Raw genomic sequence first — 19,986 nt, 5'->3', positions numbered from 1 at the left:
CCTCCAGCCTTAGTCAAACGGGTTGGCACGTATGGTCGGGTTGCGATTTTGGCGCTATTGTAAGTCTTATGAATAGTATGCCATACAGACCCGTTTGCCACTGAACCTGCATTAACGACGACAGTGGGGCCTCCAGCCTTAGTCAAACGGGTTGGTATGTATGGTCGGGTTACGTTTTTCGCGCTTTCGTGTGTCTTGTGAATAGTATGCCATACAGACCCGTTTGCCACTGAACCTGCATTAACGACGACAGTGGGGCCTCCAGCCTTAGTCAAACGGGTTGGCACGTATGGTCGGGTTGCGATTTTGGCGCTATCGTAAGTCTTATGAATAGTATGCCATACAGACCCGTTTGCCACTGAACCTGCATTAACGACGACAGTGGGGCTTTAGGCCTTAGTCAAACGGGTCGTCAGGTTTCATTTTCTCTTAAAGATCGGAAGGTGACCCTTATTTACCATATATACCCTCGCATTGGGCCCCCAATTTGCTAAATCCTCAACTGTGGATAACATAATTATGCCGCAATATTTAGTCTGTCTGGAACTAAGCTGAGTTAAACCACATCACTGTGTGACACTTCAATACATATGAACGGCCGCTACGCTAATACGATTTTGTTTTTCTCTCCCTGTCTCGTCCTCGACCCGAGGACGAGACAAACAGACCCAGTCCCGGCAGATGTGAAAGTCGGCACACCTCTGATCTACTGGCTGTCCTTCAACGTTATGCCCAGCTGATACCTGACCAACGATCACCGGCAGAACCGCTTAATCTCCGCTAAATCTCCATTTCCGTTCTCCCAAGGGTTTTTCCCTCCTAGGACTTATTTTTCCTCGGATAAAAGCCCGGGGTTTTTTTTCTCCTAGGGGGTTTTTCACCCCGGGGAGGCAGCCTTTTTGGGCTTTACCTAGCTTCCTCTTCTATACGTTGCTTTAGTAATACGTGCAATTATAATATTGAGTCATAGCCGCAGCAAATTTAACTGCTCATGCTATCATGTATTCTGTTGTGCTATCTGTCGTTTTCTGTGCTTTTCACTGCTTCTATTTATGTAAAGCTGCTTTGAAACAATTGACTTTTGTGAAAAGCGCTATATAAATAAAATTGAATTGAATTGAATGATTAACCCCTTTTCTCCCCCTTACTTACTTTTAGAATTAAATGTGCAATGTTTTTGCTGCTTATATGTTTACACGTTGCTGTTCATTATTATTTTCAACAACAAGAAATGAGCCCTTAAATGAATATTTTAAGTTTTGCTAGTTGGTTAAAGGAATTGTTCACCCAAAAATGAAAATAATGTAATGTATGACGTGTTTCAAACTTGTCAGACCTCCGTTGATCCTCAGAACACAGTTTAAGATGTTTTATGTTTAGTCCTAGATCTTGTTGACCCTTCATTGAAATTCCATGCACGGTATACTGTCCATGTGCTGTAAGGTAATAAAAACATCATCAAAGTAGTCAATGTGACATCAGTGGGTCAGTAAGAATGTGTTGAAGCATCAAAAAAAAAATTGGTCCAAAAATTAAAAAAATACAACTTTATTCAGCATTGTCTTCTCTTCCGCGTCTCTTGTGAAGCGCATGCGCAAGACTAAAGTCATGTGACTGCAGTGACACGTATGACGTGTTATCCTCAGACATGTTTGTAAAAAATTTTTCCAAACTTACAGCATGTGTCTCCCTTTAGACTGTAAACGAAGCCCGGGCGCACAAAAAACAACAATAAAAAACAGCTGGGGCGCACCAGATAACACATCAGCCGCGTCATACGCCATCCGCGTCACTGCAGTCACGTGAATTTAAACTCGCGCATGCACTTCACTACAGACACGAAAGGGAAGACAATGCTAAATAAAGTGATAATTTTTGTTATTTTTGGACCAAATTGTATTTTTGATGCTTCAAGACCCACTGATGCCACATGGACTACTTTGATGATGTTTTTATTACCTTTCTGGACATGGACAGTATACTGTGCATAGATTTTCAATGAAGGGTCAACAAGCTCTCTGACTTAATATAAAACATCTTAAACTGTGTTCTGAAGATGAACGGAGGTTTTACGAGTTTGGAACGACATGAGGGTGAATCATTAATGACATTGTTTATTTTTGGGTGAACTATCCCATTAAGAACACTTAGAAGTTGTCATTTGTCTTTCATTACTGTTCGTTCTATAATTCGTTCCCATTTTGCTCTCCTGTAGGTCATCGGATGATGGATGTCGCCCCAGATGCGAGCGAACGCTGGGCCGTTGGTGAGACCACAGTGTTGGAAAAAGAAGCACCGGCCCTTGGATCCAGACCGCCAGGGCAGCAGTCATCCAGGCAAGCCAACAGCCGGGAGCCGACGGGCACCCAGATCAGGCACCTAGGGGTCGAGCCTCTGATTCGAGCATCGCGCGCCAATCTGTCCCGTCCGGTGTGGGGGTCCGAGGAAAGTGTCTCTTTAGCTAGCGATTACTACGGTAGCACGTTCAGTCTTTATAGAGGAAGGACTTTTTCGGTTCCCCTGGAAGTGAACCTTCCCAAGCTTAAATAAAACCTCAGTTAACCACAGCCCACACTAAGCAGACCAATACACAAATTGCAAAAAGATCCCTAATCAATAGATAAACAACCACAGCCCCAGTCACACACAGAGTCACAAGAGACCCTCGCTCTAACATGGTGGCCGCTGTAAGTGCTAGGGAGGGGCCTGAGATTTAGATTCAGGCTTTGATTGCTCTTCTTTCTCTGAACCGTGTGTTGTGGTGGCCCCATGAGGCGGCTTACATCACCACAGGAATGACAGAAGATACAGTGAGTGGGCTCTCTGGGTTTGGATGAAGTTCAGCTCAACCCACAAAGCGTAAGAGCTATGTAAGCTGCCAAAAAGCCGAACAGTTATACGTGACTCATTCGCAAGCGGCAGCGCAGCTAAAGTTGTTATTTTAATATTTACATGCACTACTGACTACTTCAAACTAATTCAGTCGATGATTATCTGGCCTCTTACAAATAAAAGCTTGGTTATTAAAAGCTTTTACTGAACCATTTATTTTTAACATATAGGTTCAACTTTAATTGTTGTGTTGAATTTGTGCCCTGTAAGTTTGCAATGTAAATGGCGTGATGTCAAATTTAGCAATATCACACAAATAAGTGTGCTGTTGTACCTGCGGAAAGGTTACTTTTATAAAGTATTTGTCCCACATGCCTCTCCCAAAATTCCCAACCTATCCATTGTACATGGTAGAAAATTTGTATGAAATCAAATAGCATCGCTAAAATTACGCCCACTCCGTACCCCACTGGGATCTCACATCATTGCTGCCTGAGAGAAACAACAGATATTAAAGAGATCTCATTTTAGATTTTACTGACTGCAGGTTTTCTCAGCCTCACTGATTTTAATGCAGTGGCTTACTGCAATTGTTAGCGTGCTATCATGTTTGTACAACAGTTGTTTAAACAGGAAGTAAACAATGTCAAAATGGTTATGAGTTAATGAGCAATGCACAGACTTACAGCCTCACTGAGAATAAAGAAGCAGATTGATTTTTCAGTGCTATTATACTAAAAATCCGATTTTTTTTTTAGGACCCAGCTAATGACTTTAGCAACCAATGCATAACATGGTACATTGATAAGCAAAGAGCGCAACTGATTGCATCTTCTGTATCATTCATTTCTCCATAGCACTCCTCCATGTTTGAGCCAGGGTTGATTGTAACTTTCAGCACCCAAATAATCTCACATCTTAAAATTCTCTATGATAATTTCATCACACATTGAACTATACAAGTACTGTACATACTCTCAAGCTCACTATTATCCATCAGTTTCTGTTTCTCATCCCCGTTATTTAGTTTTGCTTTAAAATTGCTTCTCATCTGTATCCGACACGGCTGAAATGTGGTAACGACAGGCTCTCCAAAACTCAGATAATAACCTTAAAGAACGTCATTGCTCTATCTGAGAGATGGCAGACGGAGGAGGGCACGTCATGACTCGGGTAATGACCTGGCCTTTAAAACTGCCAGTTTATAATCTGTCAACTCTGTGTTACGTCGTGTTCAAACTGAGAGCACAATGACCTTTTGTGCGGGTCAACATTTTTCAGGAGCTGTTAAAGAAGTCTAATAATAGATCGTCTCAGGAAATGCTGGTGTAGGCCAAACTGTGTTATATTTTAGACAAAGCATTATAGTACTTGCTGAGTAAACATAAAGTGATGCATCTTCCATTGCTTGAGATGCATTGTGTTTAGTGTCACCACCAGAACATGTACTGTAGTGTACACAGTTATCATCATCTAGCATCAATAAAAAGTGTCATATAAGCGAATAATATGTAACGTTTTGAAATGCGTTGTGTTAAACATTTAGTAAAGCATAGCCGAGCACCTCCCTCACGCTCCGTTATTGCCTATTCATTCCTCATCTAGATTTATTTCATTTAGTTCATACTTTCCTTTGACCCCCATTGTCCATATGCAAATTCTTTTCGTTTCGTACCCACGCAGCAGTCGATGCAAAATTGAAGCTGACCAAAAGTTTGCATTTAAAACATGCTTGCATCACATTTTGTGTTCGGTATCATCGACCCCTTCGGTTTCCCCCTGGTTTTTCGTGCATGGTGTTTTTTGGTGATCTGCACAGCATGAATCCTTGCATGCATGCTTGACTAGCAAGGATGAAAGGGCATAACATCTTGTAAGAACTCTCAAAAATGCGTTATTTTCGCACAGATAAAGAGTCTCTGTACAAGGAAATGTTTTAATATTTAAATATGTTTCAGTGTTTTTTTGACAAAGCCAAACATTAGTGTTTCAATGCAATTTCAAATAAAGTAATCTATATAAAGCACGTAATGTGTTGAGTATTATTCTCTCAAAAGAAAAAATATAAAAATGACATGTAGATGATAATCGTGTGCCATCCAGAACCGTTGCAGGTAATTGTTAATTTTACTAACATCACACATTTCTAACTATCATTCCTCTGTTTTAACCAAATTTGTGCTTTGCCGTGTTCGCATGATTTTGAAGCTTCACACATTGTTATGATCTGGATGTTCAATATAAGAGTACGTTTGTCAAACTGCCCGTTGGGGAGGAAGCTGATTGGATTTTGAGTACTTTTAATCTGTATCAGCTCGGCAGAGTTTCATTGTAGCCTGTGCTGTGAAAACCATAGATGTTTGCTGTACAACTCTTCAAACATATTGAATAGACTCGTTAGTACCTTAATAGTTATGTATCCTTGTTATAAAACTCTTCCTTCCTAGTGCTGGCAGGTGACACTTGACTTATTCTTGTAGATATCCAGTGATGTGTGGTGATCTAGCCCAGTGATTTTGGGAGGTATAGGCTAGTAGGCACAATTTAGTTAGCTCAACAAGCTACATCCATTTTTCTGTTGTGTTGTAAACCTTTGGACAAAGATTTCTAAGTCTGGGAGACGTGGTGTAATTTTAAATAAATTTGGTCTTCGTGGTCACGCCACGAAGATTGAAATGGAAACATTTTGTTGCGTTTCGAACATACCTTTACATTATTTATGTATTTATAAAATTCATCTGTAATGAATTTGATTTACCAAATCCTCATGATCACTTTCATTTTTTTATCGCTCCTGAGATTTGAAATTTTTGTAGGTTACAACCATTCCACTTTCAGCCTTATGACTGTTATTTTATATCTATTTAATTTAAAACATTACAATTAGACTTTTAAACCTGTACACACATACACACACAAACACAGTCCCATTTTTAAGTCCCACATTAGTAAATAAATAGCCTGTCTGGCCCTAAAGTCCTCATCCAAACAGTTGGGCTCCTCCTCTTGCATAACCCCATACTCTAACAGAAAATTTCCCTCAAACACCTTTTTTAGGAGCCCATATGAAGAAGTTTTGAGAGAATCCCCCCCTCAAGTTCTACCACCCCCTTCCCCTAAAATTGGCCGTTCTACTGCCTCTCCTTTGCCCAGCCGTTCTGGTTCGTCCCCTGCCACTTCCTTAGCCCCACGCAAGAAAGTAATTGTGCCAACTGAATATCAAGGCATGGTACCAGAAGAGTTTGAGGAGAAGATCAAGCAACCCAAATCCTCAAGCATGTCTCAGAGTAGTGCTCAAGACTTCCGATCCCAGACCCCTGTCAGTGAGTATTCCCGTAAGGAACCTCGTCCCTCACCAAAACTGAAAAGAGCTAGCTCAGAGATGACGTTGAAGTTTGACGAGCAGAGGAGGAGTATTGATAACCCAGAGGAAACTCTATCGGGACGTTCTTGGGCTGGATTTAATAGAGCTTTATCTGTTGACTCTGATGAAGAAGAAAGGATCTCGAGGGAGAGCTCCAAAGAGGACCATCGTGAGGCTATAAACGCAGACACGGCTCAGAGAAGGTCCATGTTTAGGCAGCGGGCTGCTTCCATGGAGGACAGATCTAACTACTCCCAGAAGGTGCAGGACATTGAGATCAAGTTTGCAGAGGAGCTCCAGCGCATCAAAAAGCTTGTGGGAAAATCACATATGAAAAGATCCTTCTCAACAGAGCACCTCTCCACTTTACACAACAGCAGGCAGCCTGTTAGAAAGTTAGAACCCCTCCCACCCCAGGTTCTTCAAAAGCTGCAGGATAGAGAGCGTGCTCAGCTAGAGCGAGAGAAGAGAAAAAGCGAGCAAGCCAAAGAACGATCGCCACCAAAATCTCCTTTCCGTAAGCGAAAAGACCAACTGACAGAACAACCAATGGAAAAAGTTAAAGGTGACCCAGCCACTAAGACATTTGTTAATCAACCATGCCCTCCAGAAGCCATGTCACCTTCTGATCTACCTGGGCAAAGGTCTCCAAGATTTGTGCGTGGCCCAAGCCCAAGCAGGGGGAGTCCTCGAAGGTCTCCAACTGTAGAGATTACTGCCATGGCTGAAGACCGTTCTAGAGGAAGAGCCGAATCTCCATCCAGAAATGTCATAGAGATGACATTACGCAAGGGTGATCCAAGATCTGCAAGTCCGTTGGTCAAGAGAGTTGTTCGTGTTCAGGAAGTTCCACAAACAGAGGAGTCCAGGAAGACACCTGTAGAGGTCACCCTAAGAAAATTGGAGAGAAGGCCTGAAAGTCCTTTGTTGCAGGGAGAAACTGTAGCTATTCAAGAACGCCCTTTCCAACCTCCCCCCAAACCTCCAAGAGTGTCTCTGTCTTCCTCTTCTGAGGAGAAGATGGAGTTGGATTTGAGTCCTTTACAACCAGCACCTAAGCTAACCATACCAAAAATCTTTGTCGAAGATGAGCCAATGGAGACAGAAACACCCACAGAAAAGATTGAAAAGACTGTAAAAAGTGCCACTGGTAAAGTGTTAAAAACCCAAAGAAACAGAGGAAGGGGACGCAGACAAAGACCCATGTCACCTGAATTTGGTACGTTTTGCAGAGAAAGTAAACAAGCACGCTAATCAGTAAATTCTTGACCTAGGATTTAAAAAAATCTTTGACTAAATTAAATGATAATCTGACTCATAATCTTGATTATCACATCTATTGGAGAATTCTGATGTATCTCTCCCATTGTTGCAGAATCTTCAGACGACTCGTATGTGTCTGCAGGAGAAGATCCTCTAGAGGCTCCTGTGTTTGAGTTTCCACTACAGGACACTGTGGCCTCGACTGGAACAGAGGTGCATTTAAAATGCATCATCAGTGGCACCCCTCTGCCTGAAGGTAAGTTTTGGGTTGAACCCCAACTATGTTTAGTTGATTTAAATCAACATGGTCATTGCAGTGTCAATTCCTTTTTGGACTTAAGGAATTAATTTGTTGTTTTTTGTATAGTTACGTGGAAGAGAGACAACATTGAGATCAAGAACAGCTCAACTCATGTTGTAAAAGTGGAGGGAGAAAGACACTCTTTGCTCATTAAATGGACAAAGCCAAGCGATGCAGGAACGTACACAGTTACTGCTACAAATGAAGTGGGCAAAGCTTCCAGTAGTGCCACCCTTTTCATCAAATCAGGTAAGTCTTCACAAGGGGCGTTCATACCAAGGGGCAACCTTGCGATCTCTCTTGTGAAGCCAAGGCGGAAGTGATTTAAACTGCAATTCATCGACTTGCTGCTAGAGTCAATCCCATAGACTCCTGTGTTAAAATGGCTAAACTTATCATATAAATATATAAATATGCGTACAGCCAGGTACAAAAATGTTTTTGGTCTGTATAGCTAATTTTGCCCTATGACAACTGCAAGGGTGGTGAATTACTTTGTAACTCATTCTTTTGAATTATATTAAGCCATAAAGTTCTGCATAACTAAGGGTGTGGCCACTTAAGTGACAGGTAAATGGCCTCTGCTGTCACTTCGGTTGAGCTTGGTGGGCGTGGTTTTAGCAACCAGGCACCCAAACTCCACCCATGTTCTGCCTCGTTGCCTATTTTCGTTTTTTAGCGAGTGACGCCCTGCCAAAACGGGAATGGCATGCTCCACCAACTTTGGGCTTCAAGGAAGCTCTCCAGAAACCTACGTCCATGTTTTATACAGTCTATGGAAGGGTTTTTCCACCCTGGTCCTCGAGGACCCCCTTCCAGAAAGTTTTAGATGTCTCCTTAATAAACACACCTGATTTAACTCATTAGCTTGTTAGGGAGACATTCTGGAAGGAGGCTGATGAGTTGATTCAGTGTTTTAAATAAGGAGACATCTAAAACTTTCTGGAAGGGGGTCCTCGAGGACCAGGGTTGAAGAACATGGTCTATGGTTCATACTGATGTTGAATAAACTGGAGGTTACCAACCCACTGTGATGTTAATCAATAGTAGGCATTTTGATTCGACCGCAGTATCCAGATGTTTCGGGGGTGGATCTCCATCACATCAGTGCTCATTTGCATAAAGTAGAGCTCATCTCAGTGTTCCTACCTCCAGTTGACACTGTGGCTCATGTTGCTGCAAAATGAATATTAATGACGTCAAGCTATTTTGTTGCTGAAAATGTGTATCAGAGCGATTTTAAGAAGAGAGGTATTGAAATCATCAATATTGCAGCTGAAAATAATGTGAAGAAGGGTAGGTAATGTTTTCGAGCAGCGAGGGTGAGCATATTGTGTTTTGAGTCTGAATTGAGGGGGTGGAAGTTTGAAGAGTAACGTTTGAGAGAGCAGTGCATTTCTTGAAAATCAGTGAATTTCATCTTGAAAAATATCAGTGGGATCAAAGGAATGAGGGAGGGAATGAGTCATTCAGTCAACATGTGGCCCTGCAGGCTAGGGCTGCCATCTCTCTGTTGGTGTTAAAATCACTTTAAGAGCAAATTACTTTTATTAAATTATTAAAAACACATTTTACATTTTGCCTCCCTGCCATCTTGCGTTAAGGTTACCGCTCCTTTGCTTCCTTAATCTCTGGTTTTTCTCTGTTTTCCCCTGCTTTTGTTTTCTTTCCTTGAGATCCTTAGTTGATAATAATATAGAAGACCAAAAAAACATTGATCGTAGACACTAATCACATTTTTTTAGATGGCAAAATAAATTTTTATTTTGTAATATCATAAATATACTATATTATTTCTTAATTCATTCAAGTCAAGTCTTGTATAGTGCTTTTTTACATTGTTTCATTGCTTCATGAAAGACAAATTGAAAACACACAAAAACATGAAAATTATTTAGTACATAAAATAGAATTGCAAATTGTATTGCCATACAAATAAATTATAATTTAAAAAAAGGCATATAGAGATGTAGTCATCATGTATGATAAATGACAGGCATCCAGTGTTCGAATTATGTCAAAGCTTATGGGGGGTCCCCTAGCTAAGCCCCACCCCCTGGCCAAGCCCCACCCCCTTATCATAGGGTCGCTGTGATTTCACAAAGATGTGATCGTCCTTGATCAGTAATCATCTGATCCTGGTTTTAATCAAAGAAACCCCGAATTACCCTTAACTCAAACTCTAAAAAAATGTTACCCCTCAAATTAGTGTGAAACACTGGCAAGGGCAGAAATTTTACACAGAATAGGGGTGAAATAGGGTGGACCTCATTTTTAAATTACATAATTTTACTATACAGTATAGTAGTGGTTAAATGGATTACATTGCGTTTTTTGAGTCATAGATCGAATACTTTTCAGATCAGCAAAACTGGGGGTGGGAAAATAACATAAGAACAAATTAAGAAATTATGAGCATAAAAAATAGAAAAGAACAAAGTTACAAATAAAGTAAGATATATTTAGGTACATAAATAGAATCAAATGAATAATAACACTGTCTTCTTCATCGAATAATTAATCTGTTTTTAGATACAGAAGTGATTTTCCTTTGTTTTCTGTTGTTTAATTAATATAAATGACAGAAACACAAGCAGATAAGAACTGCTACTTTCAGACGAACACAAACATCTGATTTCTTTCTGAACTGATTGCACTTACTTTAAAACATAACTGAATGTTTTTATGAGAATAGGTGCCAAGACTGTGGTATTTCCAAATAATTTTGTGTTTGCATGCTTTAGGAATCGCGCGTCTCCGTGCGTCCGCTTATGAGTGTTGCGTCCATTTAGTATGTGTGCGCGACGCGTCCTTGTCTTTGCGCATATAAAACAGCCCACTTTAACATCTTCCGCTCAAATTGTTTAAAATCGCTTGCATGTTAACATTTGCAAGGTTTAAAAAAACACATGCAAAAGGTACTTTCTATAAATATAGTTATTTATTTCTGAATGATGCTATTTGAGCGATAAACAGGGCCAGACGAAATATGCAGACTTTTTTGCTTTATCTCTGGAAATGTTTTGGAAAAATCTGCGGAATTCTGCACAATGATTTTAAATGTTTTAAAAATTATATTAGATAATTTAAGCTATAAATATTACAAAATTGCATCTAAAATAATTACTTTTTAAAGGCTTAAAATGAAAATGAATACACCAAAGCAATGAGTCCTCTGAATTAAACCGGACCAACATGAAGCAGATAATGTGCTTGTCAAGATAGAATTATAGTTTGTATATAAAATTACATGTATTGTTTATTTTGTTATATAATATAGCAGCATAAAAAAGCTTGTATTAATACGTTCTCATTATGAATTAAGCACGTATGAAGATAATTTCATCATTTTTACAACGCAATGTAAACTTCATATTTAACATAACAAGAGAATTCATCTTGTAAACGGATTTGAAATGATGATGTGCTGCTGTGTGCCGACTGTCGCGTCACATAGATGACAATTACAAGTAAGATCTGCTTAACTTAGTGATAAGTTTTATTTCATCTGAAATATCAAATGGTTCGTGTTCTCTATCATTAAAAACAATCACAGCAAACACGCACAGGGTTTATGTACTTGTCAATGCCGCTCACAAACGCGCGTATGTGTGCTTGTCGTCAATAAGGGTTGGTCACAAACCACAAACACGCTCAAGTGGAATTTATGTGCCCTGGTGTTAAGTATTAAAGAGACTATCATTTATTATCATTTAAGCGTGATTTCTTCTGCTTCCCCAATAAAATATTTTGTGTGACTGGGTGGACCAGCCGTCAGACTGAGAGGATAGATTTGCTACTGTTTGTCTGTCAATTCCTCCAGAAAACAGCATGAGGCGCACTTGCGAGTTTATTTATTTCAGACAGAAGTCATTTGAATTAGTTTATTGCGAAATTGGGACAAATAAAGACAGTTTCGCTTTGTGACACGCAACATGAGAATTTTAAATTCATGTAGTATTTTAATTTTAATAAAAACCAGGGGACCCCCCTAATTTATATTTTTGTGCTTTATGGGGGGTCCCTTAAGGCTTATAGGAGGTCCGGGACCCCCCCAGACCCCCTTCAATTCGAACACTGCAGGCATCTCAATAAACTAGACATGCCTTTGCATAAAAATGTCCCTTAAAGGGGAAATTTCATGAAAAGCTAACCTTTTTATGTTTAAGTGCTATAATTAAGTCCCCAATGCTTCTGTCAACCTAGAAAATGTGTAAAGATCAACCCAATCACTTAGTTTTGGTCAACCATTCTCTGCAAGCATGTGAAAAAATAGGTCATTGAAATATGACTCCCCTTATGATGTCAGAAGGGGATAATACCGCCCTTTAATCTGCACTATCCAACCACAGCACTGCCATTTAGTGCAGGGATCAACTCATTTGCATTTAAAATGACACACCCAAAAACTAATTTTGCAAATTTTTACTCGCACCTACAAAGTGGGATTTTAACATGTTATAATAAACTATCTATATGATATTTTAAGCTAAAACTTAAACACCAAAGATTTATTTTACAATGATAAAAGGATTCTATATGTTCTGATACATTGCTATATTGTAAAGCGACCCAACATATTGGGATATTTCCTATTTTAGGAATATAATTGGATATAACGATAAAAAATATTGATATTGCATGTTTGAGAATCAAACAAAATATTGCAAAACTCACATGAAAAAATATTTTCTTTCACCCTTAATATAGATTTTGCAATATTACCATGCACAACATACTAACAGCATACTAGGGGTGGTTATTATTATAATTTTCTTAATCTGTTACACCCATTATTTGTTTTCCAAATAAATTAACAAACAGATGAAAGATGAAATTTCTAGGGTGGAAATGTCTGATATTCACTCCTGCTAATGGTTAGAAAGCGAAAGACAAGCTTTGCCTTATTAGGGTGGTGAATACCAGGGTTATTTTTAGCTTTCCTTCCTCCATGAAATGATCTTGAAATAATCTCATAAATGGTGGATCCTTATGTTACTTCACACTTGCTGTTAAAAATGACTTGCCAAGTAGGTCTTTATTTTTCAAAAAAATATGACGGCACGTTTCTAAGAACTGTTTTATCATCCGATGAAGCACCTGCACAGAAATCATGTTCTTTACGGTTCATGATACCTGAGCTACAGCAGAAGAGAGAGATTTTGTTAAAAGGCATATAAATAGGATGGTTGCTATGAGAAGATTTTCATGCCAGTTCTTTTGACTTGAATGGAAAAATGGGAGGACATATGTGTGTTTGTGCCGAACTAAATGTTAAAGGTAGTGTCGTGTTGACGTTGAGAGAGCTGGAGAGAACAGCAAGGGAGGCTACAGAAGACTCTGCTCCACATGACTGGTGCTTTTGGGTGTTGACTTATTAAAAACATGCATTGGAGCTGTAGGTGTTGGCTTTCTACGTGGCCGATTTCTGGTTGAAGGTGTGTGGCTGGGTAGGTTTGTGTAAAAGTTTGTGATTAAAGATTTGCATGATGGATTTCCAGAAAATTTAAGCAAAATTTAACTTTTCCTTTAGTGTAAAGTTTTAACCTTCTCTTGCATGATTTATTTGACAAATATTATGCTTTATCGTTAATAATCTTATTTTTTATCTAGTGGTGTGGCTGTGAATGTCTTAGACTTAAACTGAGTTTGCAGTAATGTATATGCTGTTGTAAGAAGAGACACCGTGTCTATTTTTTCTTCTGGTGCAAGTCGCGGAGAGCACATAGAAATTTCCCTGCTCACTTCAGGCCCCTCAAAGCAAATTGTTTAAAGTGTTTGCACATATACTATATTTAAGGAACGACTTTCATTTTGTGACTTTCTAAAACATCCTAAAATCAAATGGCTTTACTTTATGCTTTTTCTTGTGTCATATGTTAAAAGCGATACCAGTCTCCATTCTTCTATTTACATTAAGGTTGGATTTGAGTCCATGTCTTTCAACCACCACCTCTCTTAAAGTTGCTCCAAAATTGCTCAGTTGTGTATATATGAATTTTGAAAGTACTGGTTGTAAAATCCACCACTATCTGTCAGATCCCAGTCAGGACCAGCGTGGGAACCTTGGTGTGCCCATGGACGTCAGCAGTCCCATCACATCTGATGAGGAATACCTCAGTCCTCTGGAGGAGGGGATGGATTTTTCATCTTACAGAGGTTCTGAGCCAAGGAAGATTGTGGACACTCGATTCAAAGAGCCTCCAGCCTTTCAGGTGTCTTGTTTAACGGTTTTAAAATACTACATAGCAATGCATCATTGATAACATTTACATGTACGTGATTTCCTAAACAAGGTATATCTATCTATAATATGTGCATTTACTAACATCACAGGCTGTTTTTGGAGACCAGACAGTAACAGAGGGTCAGGAAGTGACCATGTCTGTTCGAGTGGGTGGACAGCCTAAACCCATACTTTATTGGTATGTTTTTAAAAGTCATCACAATTTAAACAAAGTTTTGCAAATCAGGTATTATTTGTTAACATTAGTTAATCTGTTAGCTAACAATGAGCATCACTATTACATCATTTGTCTTTGTTAATTTTAGTTCAAACTAATTGTTTATTGTTTGTTAATTTAGTTTATCATGCTTTAGTTCATTTTAAGATTTAACTTAAAAGGAAAACAAATGTAAATCTGAAAATGAACATTTATTAGACATAATAAATGTTGTTAAAGTATCGGGTCTCATTCACTAAGCATGCGTACGCACAAATTTGTTCGTGAAATATGCGTTCGGACGTTTTAACTAACAAATCATGATTAAACTAAAACTTTCATACTAAAATTTCTTCTAAATGTTTGCAAAAACATAAGAACCACTAAGACCACACTTACGCAATAAAAAGAAAAATATATAATATATACACTGTAAAAAAATTCTGTAGAAATTGCAGCTGGGTTGCCTATAACTTACCGTAGATTTAAATTTATGTTTTTACTGGCAACATTTTGTTCAAAGTTATAGGAACATTAAACATTTACAAGTCTTTGTCTTTACAGAGTAAGAAAACAGCAGCAAGCAAAACATTTTGGGAAACAAAATCTGAAGCAAAAAACAGAAAAAGGCTGATGATGATTTCTGGTTTCCAGAATGCTTTGCATGAGGCTGTTATTGTAAAGTTTTATTCTGTAAAGATAAAGACTTGTTAATATTTCAAATGTATTTAACTTTGAACAAACTCTTGCCAGTAAATAACATAAATTTAAATCTACTGTAAATTACCGGCAACCCAGCTGCAATAACATTTTAATTTCTACGGAATTTTTTTACAGTGTACTGTATATCTGTGTTATATATTTTATATATTTTTCCTTGTTCATGATTATTGCAAATGTTGTTCTTATGTTTTTGCATACATTTAAAAAAAATTTAGTGTGAAAGTTTTTGTTAAATCATAATTTGTTAGTTAAAACATCTGTACGCACATTTTACGAACAAATTTGTGCGTACACATGCTTATTGTTTTTTTTAAATAGTTCATGTTAACGAATGTAGTTAATTATTTAGTTAACATCATAGTTAAGTATTTGATTGCTTCTATAAAAGGTTCCTCTTACTGCTGATTAATTGCCTTTTTGTGAAATTTTCTACACTATCTTATCGTACACAGTCTTAACTATTTTAAGAGGTGGCTTAAAGGCGGGGTGCATGATCTCTGAAAGCCAATGTTGACATTTGAAATCTCCTACCCCAATAGAAGCTGGACCTTCTTTTGACATACGCAACCCAGGCAACGATGCCGTTTAGTAGACACGCCCCTTACTGCTGATTGGCTACAAGTGTGTTTGTGTTTTTCAAAAATCATGCACCCCTTTATTTAAAAAAAAAAAAAAATTGTAAAAGTGTAGTGACCATGGTTTTTTTTTTGTTTTATCTGTAGTAAAACCAATGTTCATTTTCATAAGGGCAATGATGCTTTGGTGTAGGGGTGGGGTTTTATGATTGCTTTTTGTAATCATGTATGAAATTTTGTGTTGCATTTGAGAATAATAGTCACAACTAAACTTATTTTCCCTGATGTCAGGCTAAGAGACAGAGTGACGATAAAAACAGGTCCACGACATATTGTTCGTGAGACCGAAGAGGGCAACTTTGAGATGATAATAAAATCAGCACAGAAGTCGGATGCAGGCGTTTACACCTGCAAGATCATCAACGAGTATGGAACTAAACAGTGTGAGGGCAAACTGGAGGTTAAAGGTGAGCATGCTTTTACACAACTTTCAGCATGTTGGGGAACATGTATGTTCAATGTGAATCATTTGCATTATAATTCACACAGATGACGTGTTCATCTATTTTTTTTTTAGTTGAAGTGTGTCTGTTTTGCTAATATCAATAACTTCATCCAATCCAGGTTAGAATGCTGAGACAACGATGCATTAACAATCCATAGCTTTATTTATTTTAAAATAGTGTAAGAACTAAGAACAATTATTAAAAGAAAAGGAAAATGGTTCTTTTAGAAAGCTTTGACAAAAGGTTATATAAGGAGACCAATTTTCTATGGCCTTGCTGCGAAAAACCCTTTCTAGCACCAATAGCACCTTTCTAGCACTTATTTTTAGGAGTGTATTGAACCACGGAAGACATTTTTCACATCACTGGGTTTAATTTGAGTAATTCAATGTTCTCAGCACTTTTACCCAAAATGACTTTTATGCAATAAAAGCAGGTTTTTAAAGAGTGCACAATAAGAAACTAAACTATTGAATGATAAACAAAGTTTAAAGTCAACATAAAATTGCTAATAATTTTTTTAAAGCGTCCATAACACCCACTGTTTCTGTGTATCTAATATTAATCTGAAGTACCTATAGAGTAGTATTACATCCTTCATATCTTGGAAGAGTTTTTAGTTTTATCAGATTAATGAAAGAAAGATTAGCTTTACCGATTCTTTCCGATAACGAACGAAAAAAATTTGAGGAGTTGCGAACTGCGGGAGGAGCGAGTCCGAGTCAACGCTTTATACAACACTGACTGGATAACTTATTATTCACAATATGTTTGTGTCGTTTATATAATATGCACTTACACGCCTATTTCCAACATAACACAGAAGTTTTACTTACCGCATACAACTCATGACCCGTTTGGGACTTTTCAATGAAATCCAGCGTTAAACAAACACATGCAAAATTCCGCTGCTACCCCGCATAAACAAACTATATCCATCGTTTCCATAATATTGACTTTCTTCCCCTTGCATACAAAAACACACTTCTTCTTTCATGCCATTGTTTAGTTTGATGTAAAACAAAGCTGTCGCGTGTAGTGATGCATGTAACTTAACGTCCTCGTTCCCCCGCTCCCCCGCTAATTGACGTTTGCCGTGGTTTTCCGGGGGAAGTGCCCATAAAAAGAAATTATATGTATAGCGTAATCGAAAAAAAAAACTTTCCGAAACTTGTACGAACTCTGGCCAAGTGCATTCAGCAAAGAAATATTCTGTAACACGTCTAATTGCTTTTTTAAAGGTGACATAGAATGATTGAGCGGGGTATTTATCCTCGTTCTGTGATGTGACATGTAGACAAAAATTTTTTTGTTTGGGTCTGTAATGCCTTAGAAGCTTCCTAAAAACCTCTCTCAGATAGCTTATTGGGGGGGGGGGATTTTAAACAAGTGGTTTTGCACCTATTTGGCTCCCCCTACTGGCTTAACTTGCAATCTCCTTACTGATTGGCTGACTTTACTGCCACTCAGAAAATGTAGCCAATTATTTTAAAGTGGAGCGGCAGTGAGATGCCTGTGATGTCATAAGCATCAGTTTTTCAGATTGGGCCGTTTTCTGGCTGACATTTCTAAAAGAGGAATTTCTATGAGCCTGAGATGTTTAGCATGTCTAGGACTTTTTGTATGTTTGTGAATGCGGGTAGACTACCATTATTCAACAAAGACAAGGTAAAAATGGTTTTTCATTCTCTGTCCCCTTTAAAGTTTTTACGACCCTTTTTCACGTCCCATCACGAGAAATGGCGTGAGGGCGGGGCTATCGGACACTAGTTTCTGCCCAGGAAAATATCCAATCAGTCCTAATGAACGAAATCAAGTCCCGCCCTACATTTTTGTTCTCATTTCAGCTGCTTCACTTATGGGGAAAAAAGACATTCGTTACTTTAATTTCCTTTGAAAATTAGCCAGTTTAGAAGACCACCAAAAAGCCAAAAAGCAGAGTCTTATACCGTATAAAGCAATTTCAGGACTGATTCATGCTGAGCTCATTCAATATGAGATTGATATTGATGTAGGGATTAAGCTGACAGACAGCGCATTAGCTCTTTCGTCTAATATCTCTGCGGTACAACACAAGCCATTAGCAGACTTCATCTCTTATACTTGTAGCAGATTAAACACCCTAATTTCCTTGTATGTGATGTTTCTCTTCCCCATCTTTACTGTTTGTTTCAGCTCGCCCAGTAGAACCAGGCCTAGCTATTATTCGGCCAGTGAGGGATGTAATGGTGGAAGCAGGTGAGACGGCTCTGTTCGAGTGTCATGTGATCGGCCCTCAAGACACAGATGTCGATTGGCTGTCAGACGGGAAGCTCATCCAGCCAGCGCTTTTGAATTGTAAGATGCACTTCGATGGGAAAAGGTGCAGATTGCTGCTTAACTCCGTACACGAAGACGATAGCGGGACATACACCTGCAAACTAAGCACTGCTAAAGGTGAGCAGCTTGCAATTTGTATTTCCAACATCATGCTTTTAAGTAAATCAATACTGTATACAGTATGCATGTATTAGGGCGTTTGCAAAGAGGCTGTTATTGAAGGATGGAGATGTTAAAACTATATTGGAGCTTATAGAAAGACAGTACTTGGTGTGCATCTCATTTCACATTTACATTGCATTTTGCAAACGATTTTATCCAAAGTGACTTACAGTGCATTACAATGTATACAGTACCCTTTATGTATGTATATATGTATTCGCTGGGAATCAAACCCATGAACTTTTGTGCTGTTACCGCAATGCTGCACTGAGCTAACATTTCACATCTAACATTTTAAAGACACAGCAGCAAATGCAGTCTTTTGGAGGTCAAAATAAGGGTGGATAACTGGTAATGAAAAACTAAATTATGGATCTTTGGGAGAAAGTGTTTTATCTATATTACCAGTATGAATCTTAAACTGTCTTTTTCCCTTCCATTACCTCCTTATACGCATATAGAGGAACTGACCTCTAGTGCCAAACTGAAGGTCAAAGCATCCATACAGCCGCTCTTCACCCGTCAGCTGGATGTTCTGGAAGTGATTGAGGGTCGTAACGCTCGCTTTGACTGTAAGGTCAGCGGGACACCACCTCCTCAGGTCACCTGGACCCATTTTGGTAAGAGTCACATCATGTCAACACTATTAATCAACACCAGCAACATCAAAACAAAGGTTAAGTTGTTTATACCGTATGTCCAACAGATCATCCACTGGAGGAAAGTGAAGACGTTCGAATCTTAAAAGAAGGAGGGAGGCATTCATTAATTATTTCTCACGTCTGTAATGAAGATGAAGGTTTCTACACGGTAGTCGCACAAAACGCGTACGGACAGGCCGAGTGTTCGGCCGAGTTGTATGTGCAGGAGCCCAGGCCGGCAATATCCTCTCAAATGTATGACTCTTGACTAATGTTTCAATAATATGTGATATATGAAATAATATGAAGAGTTTGGTTCCAAAACGAGATAAATCCATTTTGATTAATTTGGGTAAAAATTTGTTTTGTATACCAAGAAAGTGACGAGATGACATAATTTGATTTTTAAAGATTTATTCTAAAAACTGATTATTTTTCCGCAAAATGCAATAAATATATGACAAGTTTTTTCTTTAAAATGATGTAAATTTGTTGAATCAATATATAAATGTGCATTCATCTTTTCCATGTTATATTCATTTAGTTGACTAGTAATATACACTGATTAAAAACATTATAAACATTAATGGCATTAATCAAAACACTTACTTTGTCATATTAAGAATGCTGAACTTTATTGACAGCGATCAGCTGTAAAATGTTTTGGTCCTGCTCGATTTTCGTTGCCTTTAGTAAAATAATGGAAAGTTTTCAACCTAGAAACATGAAAAATATCAACCCAGTAACTTTGTTTGGGTAAGCCATTTTCTGCAAGCATGTGAAAAATTAGGTCATTCAGATTTCGCCTGTTTTGTAAGGTAGGTAGCAAGGCCAATTACAAAACTAACACCCCTTAA

The 19,986-nt window shown here is 38.4% G+C and overlaps 1 protein-coding gene across 8 annotated transcripts in view; it reads left to right on the top strand.

Annotated features, from left to right (window-relative positions):
- Positions 1 to 19,986, top strand: part of spegb (striated muscle enriched protein kinase b) — a 126,296-nt gene that overhangs the window by 70,317 nt on the left and 35,993 nt on the right. For all 8 annotated transcript variants that reach the window (XM_065252137.1, XM_065252133.2, XM_065252134.2 and 5 more), the window contains 10 exons: positions 2,216 to 2,336; positions 5,890 to 7,415; positions 7,572 to 7,715; positions 7,827 to 8,009; positions 13,800 to 13,975; positions 14,097 to 14,185; positions 15,793 to 15,968; positions 18,183 to 18,443; positions 18,950 to 19,108; positions 19,195 to 19,384. In XM_065252137.1, the coding sequence (XP_065108209.1) occupies positions 2,216 to 2,336; positions 5,890 to 7,415; positions 7,572 to 7,715; positions 7,827 to 8,009; positions 13,800 to 13,975; positions 14,097 to 14,185; positions 15,793 to 15,968; positions 18,183 to 18,443; positions 18,950 to 19,108; positions 19,195 to 19,384 (3,025 nt within the window). The remainder of the gene's footprint in view (positions 1 to 2,215; positions 2,337 to 5,889; positions 7,416 to 7,571; positions 7,716 to 7,826; positions 8,010 to 13,799; positions 13,976 to 14,096; positions 14,186 to 15,792; positions 15,969 to 18,182; positions 18,444 to 18,949; positions 19,109 to 19,194; positions 19,385 to 19,986) is intronic.

Source organism: Paramisgurnus dabryanus, chromosome 15 (assembly GCF_030506205.2).
Source record: "Paramisgurnus dabryanus chromosome 15, PD_genome_1.1, whole genome shotgun sequence".
Lineage (NCBI taxonomy): Eukaryota > Metazoa > Chordata > Actinopteri > Cypriniformes > Cobitidae > Paramisgurnus > Paramisgurnus dabryanus.
This window is presented reverse-complemented; position numbering and strand designations above follow the sequence as displayed.